We start from the raw sequence: 8417 nt of genomic DNA on the forward strand, positions 1-8417 counted from the left end.
AGACAGTTGCTGAATTCCTCACCTTTCCTCGCTGTGAGCACATATCTGATAAGAGCAACTTAAGAGAGGAAGGGTTTTTCATGGCGCACAGCCCACTGGAGGATTCGCAGTGATGAAAGCGGCTGCTTAACTCGCTTTCTCCCTTGTATTCTGTCTAGAATTCCAGCCCATGGCACAGTGCTGCTAACATTTAAGATGGGCCTTCCCACCTCCATTAACCCTGTCTGAAAATACCCTCTGTCTGAGTTAGGGCTTCTACTGCTATGATAAAATGTCATCAACCATCCCCCTGAATATTAACCTTCATCAGGCGATGAAAGGAGACAGAGACAGAGACCCAAATTGGAGCACCGGACAGAAATCTCAAGGTCCAAATCAGGAGCAGAAGGAGGGGGAGCACGAGCAAGGAACTCAGGACCGCGAGGGGTACACCCACATTCTGAGACAATGGGGATGTTCTTTCGGGAATTCACCAAGGCCAGCTGGCCTGAGTCTGAAAAAGCATGGGATAAAACTGGACTTGCTGAACATAGCGGACAATGAGGACTACAGAGAACTCAAGAACAAGGGCAAGGGGTTTTTGATCCTACTGCACGTGCTGGCTTTGGGGGGGGCCTGGGCGGTTTGGATGCTCAACTTACTAAACCTGGATGGAGGTGGGCGGTCCTTGGACTTCCCACAGGTCAGGGAGCCCTGATGGCTCTACGGGCTGATGGGGGAGAGGGACTTGATCGGGGGGCGGGGAGGGGGAGGAGGGGGGTGGTGGCGGGGAGGAGGCGGAAATCCTCAATAAATAAATAAATTAAAAAAAAATGTCATCAACCAAAGCAGCTTGGCAAAGAAAGAGTTAATTTGGATTTTGCTTCCATATTGTAGTCCATCCCTGAAGGAAGTCAGGACAGGAACTCAAGCAGGGCGGAAACCTGGAGTCAAAAGTTGATGCAGAGGCCATGGAGGAGTATTGCTTACGAGCTTGCTCACCATGGCTTGCTCAGCCTGCTGTCTTATAAAACCCAGGACCATAAGCCCAGGGATGACACTAACTACAATGGGCTGGGCTCTCTCCCATCAATTGCTAATTAAGAAAATACACCGTAGCTGGATTTTTGTTGTTGTTGTTATTGTTTTGTTTTTTTCGAGACAGGGTTTCTCTGTGTAGCATTAGTGCCTGTCCTGTCCTGGAACTAGCTCTTGTAGCCCAGGCTGGCCTCGAACTTAGAGATCCACCTGTCTCTGCCTCCCGAGTGCTGGAATTAAAGGTGTGCACCACCACAGCTCGGTAACTATAGCTGGATTTTATGGAGGCAATTTCTAAATTGAGGTTCTAGCTTGTGTCGACTTGACACAAAACTAGCCAGGCCACCCTCACAAACACAACCAGAAGTGTGTTTCTATGGTGGTTCTAGATCCAGTCAAGCTGACAATTTAGGTTAACCATCACAGATGCTGCATGATCCGGGAAGATAGATCTGGCTATTTTACTGCCTCTTAACCCCAAGCATACCTTTCAAAATGCTGCTTCATGATTGAGATGCTGTCTATAATTTCCAGACCTCTTTAACACATGCTTACAGTTAGGACTTCTGAAAAGAGGAAGGCCTGGGTGGAAAGGGGAAGAAAGGCTTTCCTGTTTCCAGTTCCTCTTGGGACTGGTGTAGCCACAAACTGTGGTGCTGAGGTTCTCCGGCCTTTATCTTCCTCCCTGCCACACCTTCAGAATACCTTTGCTATCCTTTTAACAGTAAGAATCACCCCCTACTGTGTTCTGCACCTTCCCAGCCAGGCAAGCACCTACCACGCTGCACCTGCACGTCAGCCACAGAGCTCTGAAGCCCCATTGCCCTGCTGAAAAGTAGCCTTTCCTAAGACACCCGTCGGTCCTAAAGAGCCCAGCTTCCAAACTCCACCGTTCTAGCTAGAGTCAACACCTGCACCCTTTCTAGTCCTAAGAGTGTTGACTGAGGCTTGCACTTTCTGACTGCTGGCTACCTCAATGTCTCTTCTTTGTTCTAACTTTACAGTAACTACATCACTAGTTTCCAGTATAAGACCACCTGTTTGTGATACCATAAAATAAAAGAACACAGGATATATTCGGAATCGGCCAGACCCAAAATTAGCCTCTTGATCCTGATTGACTCTGGGGACCGTGAAAACACAATAGGAAAGAAAACTCAAATTAAGCTTCATGAGTAAACCTGAAGGACAACTGCCTCAGTTTCTACCCTGAACTCCCTCCTGCCTCCCAAACTCTTTCAGTACAATAGTCTGATGTGTCTGGTCAACAGTGGGTTTAAGTTATGATAGTTCACAATGGTCCAGGCATTTGTGTCCTCTGACTTCCTGCAGAGGTGCTGTAGAGTGCCTGAACTTGGCATGTATTAAATGAAGTGTCCATACTGCTGCCCAGTTATGACCACAGATATCTGCTAGGGCCCAGACAGGAAAGGGAGAGGTAGTACTACTGTTGAAGGAGAGAATGCATCTCTGAAAGTCTCCAGAATGGGAATGGAGCTCAGTGGTGGAGCTTGTCTAGGATGTGGGATACACTGGAGTCAATGCCTAGCACTGCAAACTAACACAAAATAAATGTATATTTACATATATACATTATATGCACATTTATATGCATACATATAATCACCACCATATAATATCTACCTTATTCCACTTTCTTAGCTTTGTATTGCTATGACAAAACACTGACCAGAAGCAACCAGAGAAGAAAGGGGTTTATTTGGCTTACATTTTCCCATCACAGTCCATCACTGAAGGCGGTTAGAACAGGTATTCAAGCAGGACCCTGGTGGCAGGAACTGAAGCAGACACCAAGGAAGAAAGCACTTCATGGCTTGCTCAGTTTACTTTTATACAAGTTATGATCAACTGCCTTGGGGTGGCCCTGCCCACAGTATGCTGGGCCCTCCCAACCATTAATCAAGAAAATGCCCCCAGAAACTTGCCCACAGGCCAATCTGATAGAAGTGATGTCCCAATTGATGTTTTCTCTTTCCAAATAACTCTAGCTTGAGCTAACAAAAGACTTATCGGCATATCTATCTTGTTGACATCTACAAAGGCCATATATTTTCACTACTGCTCTATTTAGATCTGGACAGCAGAGGAGACAGGGACGTCCCAGTCCTCCCTCCCTCCTTTGCTGTAGATGGACTAAGGGAAGTCAGATACTCATCTCTCAGACCATTTTTTTTTGGTGTCTGTATGTATGCGCATTTTTCCATATATGTTCATTATTTTACATTTTTAAAATTTAAACTTTTCAGTAAACACCAGATTCAAAACATTTAAACATTGACTTGATAACGTTAACCAGTCAATCATAAAAAATATTCTAAAATTACTAAACATAAATAAAATTTTGACTGGAAGTAGTGGCACATGCCTTTAATCCCAGAACTTGGGAAGCAGAGGGAGATGGATCTCTGTGAGTCCAAGGCCAGCCTGATCTAAAAAATAAAAATAAAAAAAAATAAAAATAAAATAATCTGGAGAGATTGCTCAGCTGTTATGAGAGCACTGGCTGTTCTTGAGGACCCAGGTTCAGTTCCTAGCACAAACATGGCAGCTTACAACTGTCTGTAACTCCAGTTCCTGGGGATCTGACACTTTCACACCAAAGAGCATAAAGTTAAATAAATTTTTAAAAAGTACAAAAAAAAAGAAGAAACAAAGGAAAAGAAAGAAAATTTTATTGGAACTATGTATGTTACTAAGTGGTGTGGCTTTCTGTTTTCAAAATAAGACCAGGTATCATAGGTGGATTGCTGGAAAGAAGCAAAATGTAGTGGGGATAAGAGCAGAAAGGTTATCAAGCAAACATGGGGCTGAAGCTGTGGGCATTACTCATCAGCTATCGATTATAGATTAGAGAACCTATCACTTTTCCATCTGGCAGGAAGAAGGGAAACAAAGACGTGATTGGTTCACGCTCGGCAGTATACTTCCAAAGATCAGCTGTTTTGTTAAAAGCTAACCGTTCTATCTGGGGCTGGGGAGACAGCACACAGGTGGAGTGCCCGCTGTGCGAACAGGGGATCCACACTAAGACCCCAGCACACAGGCGACAGAGCTGGTGTGCTGCTCTGGAGACAGCTCAGAGGTAATAGCATTTTTTGCTCTTCCAGAGAGCTTAACTTCCATGTTTTAGTAGGAGTGGGTTTTTGTTCGTTCTGGTTTTGGCTTGTTGGGTTTTGGGGTTTCTTTTTATTGTTGTTGTTGTTGTTTCGCTGGTTAGTTGGTTTGGTTTCTCAAGACAGGGTTTCTCTGTGTAGCCCTGGCTGTCTTGGAACTCACTCCGTAGAACTCAAACTCAGAAATCTGCCTGCCTCTGCCTCTCAAGTACTGGCATTAAAGGTGTGAGCCACCACCACTCGGCTCCAAGTTCAGGAAGGCATCCTGATGTCAGCCTGTCATCCACCTGGGCACTGGCACAGATGGAGCACCGCATACAAGAATGTGCACACACACACACACACACACACACATATCACATACTCACATGCACAACAGATAAATAATCTAACGGGCTTCTGTAAATGTTTCTAATAATCATAAACATTAGCTTTATTTAAAGATGCACTGTTGCAATGATGCTCATTCATTCATGTAAACACCGACACTCATTTTACATAGTATACAGAGACACAAGTGTGTATCTTTGAGTATCACATAGTATACAGAGACACAAGTGTGTGTCTTTGAGTATCACATAGCATACAGAGACACAAATGTGTATCTTTGAATATTACATAGTATACAGAGACACAAGTGTGTATCTTTGAATATTACATAGTATACAGAGACACAAGTGTGTGTCTTTGAGTAGGCTGTGAGAATAAGAAATCAAGCCTTTATTTCTAGTGCCCTGGAGATTTTCTTACAGTCTAAGAGAATGCAGATAAAATAACAGCAATATTAGAATGGGGTGGTAACTTCTAAGAGGAAGAAGAGCAGGTTATGAAAGAGAAGCTAAAAAGAACCCACTAACCTGCTCTGCTTTCAGGCACCTCATTCTGAGGAAGAAATATGTAAGCAGGGAAAGCTGAAAGCCAGTTCTCTAAATGTACTCCCCACGCAAGCAAACAGAAACCAAAGGCTTGGTAAAAAGCAAGGTTATGAGTTTAAATAACATTAGTTGTAGTTTTTGTGGGCATGAGATTCAGCACAGGGGCTAAGGAATGCATCACAATCACTTTTATCACCGAGTTACATCACAGTCCCTAAAATGCTCTTAAAGGGTATGAAGTTAGTGTATGGAGTTAGTGCTGTAATGTTACTTGGGAGGTGGAGGCAGGAGGACTGAGTTCTAGACCAGCCTCAGCTAAATAGGTGCATCGTCCACCTGGACTGTTTGAGGACCCTGCCTGACAGTGTTGAAGAGCTGCACCGAGAGTCAAACCCACACAACTGTTTGTACTTGCTGGTCTCTTAAGAACATACAGAAATAAAAAAGGAGCTGAATTGTTTTAGAAAAGTGCAGACTCAGCTTCCTGAGAGCAACAAAACTTTCCAGTTGTCCTACCTTTTTGACAAACTGAGGTTCAACAGCGGCGCCCACCCACATCAAGCATCTCCCCATTAGTGCTGCTGAGTTCACATCTCACTCTCAGATGCCCAGGCTGCGCTCCAGCTTCCCTCAACATTGCTGACGGCACTCGACCAGCACAAAGGGTCACACCAACCTGAAGGAGACCCCGCTTTACCATAATCCTAAAAGCTTTACTCGAAAGATAAAATTATACCTCATATCTCGATTATTGCAGAGTGAGCACCTTACAAGGCTTACTTATGTTTTTTTTTTAATTTTTTTTTTTTTTTTGGTTTTTTCGAGACAGGGTTTCTCTGTGGTTTTGGAGCCTGTCCTGGAACTAGCTCTTGTAGACCAGGCTGGTCTCGAACTCACAGAGATCCGCCTGCCTCTGCCTCCCGAGTGCTGGGATTAAAAGGCTTACTTATGTTGTGAACATGTAATTAATTATTCTTCTATGAAGCAAACTACATCTACTATCCCAGGCTATAGAAACCATTGGTAAGGATAATGACCATATTCTGCTCCCGCAGACTGGTCCACACATAAGAATCCAAACTTCCTGGATGTATTTCAGCAGTCTCTCTGAATTACTTGGACAATGTTTGACTTATCATCACTAGGTAAGGTCCATCCACGTTTTCATGAACTACACACAGCACTGACATACACAGCACACTGAACTAAAACATCAGACGGGGTTCACTTGAGCCACATCCTACATGCTGGCTAGGTGTGAAGTAGCAGAGAGCGATGCAGGCACACTTCTGTTCTAAAGGAACTCAACTATTCTGGAATACTCCCAGCCAAGACAGACATGTTTGGGACGAATGTGGCCAAACCTGCTAGGGTTACAATGATGTGCCGTGAACTTGACAGAAACACTCTTTGGGGTACACCTGAATGGTCAATTCAACTGTTCCTGCACACTGGAGCCCTCATCAGGTCCAGTGTCATTTGAAGGCAAACACTGTAATACTACAACTATTGATCTGATAAGCAAGCAGCTACTAAGTCTGTAATGGGCAAGTATGCAGCATACATAATATTGATATCCTGGACAAAGTGATGATCCACATCACAGGTGGGACAGAGCAGAAGGTATACGATTTCATCATGTTACTCAGAAAGGAGTTGCATTCAGAACTGATGAGTTATTTATGTTGAGTTTTCTAGTTAATATTTCAGGACCAAAGTTGACCCTAGGTAGCTCAAACTACAGAAAGTGAAACTGCAGGGAAGGTCATTAGTAACACAAATTACAGATCAAATCTGTGTCCCTTGCTTAATTTATTACACTAAAGAGAGAGAGAGAGAAGACGCAGCACATATTTGGGGTATAAACAGCATTTGATTTTAATACTTTAATATTGAAATTTACTATCATATTTAGCAGGTTTTGTCTTTTACTGTTTACATCTCAGAAGACATTTAAGTTGTGCTGACCACGAGGAAGTAGTCTCAGCAACTGAACGCACTTCATCCCCAAAGTCAGCCAAGCCCTGCAGTATCTTCCTTCGTAGGCTCTGTGCTACAGCACGTATAAATCAGTTAGTGCAACAGGGAGTAAATACCCTAGAGATGTGGGTTTGTCATCCCGATCCCTTCACACTCAATGATGTAAGTGTCTTTAGAGGCATCTTCTTCCTCTTCTGATTTCTTCACAGTAAATTTGGCCTGGAAGCAGAATATTAGTACGTAAGGACACATGGCGAGGAAGAAGGCACAGCCCTAGAACTCCAAGTTAAGGAAGAGAGTTCACATCAAATCCATTTGTTGAAGAAGGCACACACAAAAATCAAGTGACTTGTGAAGAAATTCAGTAGCTTATTTTGTCTGAGGACCATGGTTCTTGTTGACTGTTGTCTGTTAGGACAAAGGAATCAGGCTCCCCTCCACGGCCACTGACTAAGAGCACAGAGACACGTGCAGCCGTGGCAAGTGTGGCTTCTACGCCATCGACTGTTGCTGGCACATTTTCTCTTCCCCTCTGTTTTTCTAAAACACAGGTCTGAATCATTTACCTGTCAGATATGACATTATTTGCTCTCACTAAATTTTTCCTGTCAATTTAATTCTCTAAATACATAATTCAAGACGCTAGTTCAGAAGGGTAGGTGGGGCGGAGGGCTGTGGTGACTAACATCCTCCATCATTGAGCTTAACGCTCTCGTTCTCACTTGTTAGCTGAAGCTGGCTTTGAAATATGTGATTTGTCTCTATGCTCTGGAAGAATCATTTTAGGTAAATGCAGTTCCGTTTAATAAAACTGAATGTAAGTAAAAACAATCAAATGGTTTGAGATTCTGGCAAAGGGATTTCAAATCCTTAAGTTTTAGGAGTCTCTAAAATGCAACTTGAAACTATCATCCTGTGGTCTTACTGACCAGCAACCTTCACAAGCTTTCAGTTTCTGTTTATGTAACTGGGTGCTGTACAAGCAGGCATCTAAAAGTCACTGTGGAATGAACAAACACTGAACACAGAGCAACAGAGCCAAACTCTTATGTGTGGCTGCATTTTTTAAATTACAAACATGAAAATATGAAACACAAGTAAGAGGAAAATCACTTCAAATTTATGCTTAACCACACTTACAAAGCCTAAAAGATCTAGTTCAAGTCCCATATTTTTACAGATGACTTAGTCGTACTAAACCACAGAAAAATAAAGATACATTGGCCCAAATTACCCAGTTAAAATACAACAAAGAGTCTGGGTGTGGTGGTGCACACCTTTAATCCCAGCACTCAGGAGGCGGAGGCAGGTGGACCTTTGAGTCCAAGGCCAGCCTGGTCTACAGAGTGAGTTCCAGGACAGCAAAGCTACACAGAAAAACCCTGTCTCAAAAAAAAAAAAAAAAAAAAAA

General features: G+C 43.3%; 1 protein-coding gene across 2 annotated transcripts in view; it reads right to left on the bottom strand.

Moving 5' to 3' along the window:
• Positions 1-5916: 5916 nt before the first annotated feature.
• The window catches only part of Rtca (RNA 3'-terminal phosphate cyclase), a 23535-nt gene continuing 21034 nt past the window's right edge, over positions 5917-8417 (bottom strand). For both annotated transcript variants that reach the window (XM_005357184.2, XM_026784119.1), the window contains one exon: positions 5917-7225. In XM_005357184.2, the coding sequence (XP_005357241.1) occupies positions 7124-7225 (102 nt within the window). In that variant the 3' untranslated portion in view covers positions 5917-7123. The remainder of the gene's footprint in view (positions 7226-8417) is intronic.

The sequence above is a fragment of the Microtus ochrogaster genome, chromosome 21 (assembly GCF_000317375.1).
Source record: "Microtus ochrogaster isolate Prairie Vole_2 chromosome 21, MicOch1.0, whole genome shotgun sequence".
Lineage (NCBI taxonomy): Eukaryota > Metazoa > Chordata > Mammalia > Rodentia > Cricetidae > Microtus > Microtus ochrogaster.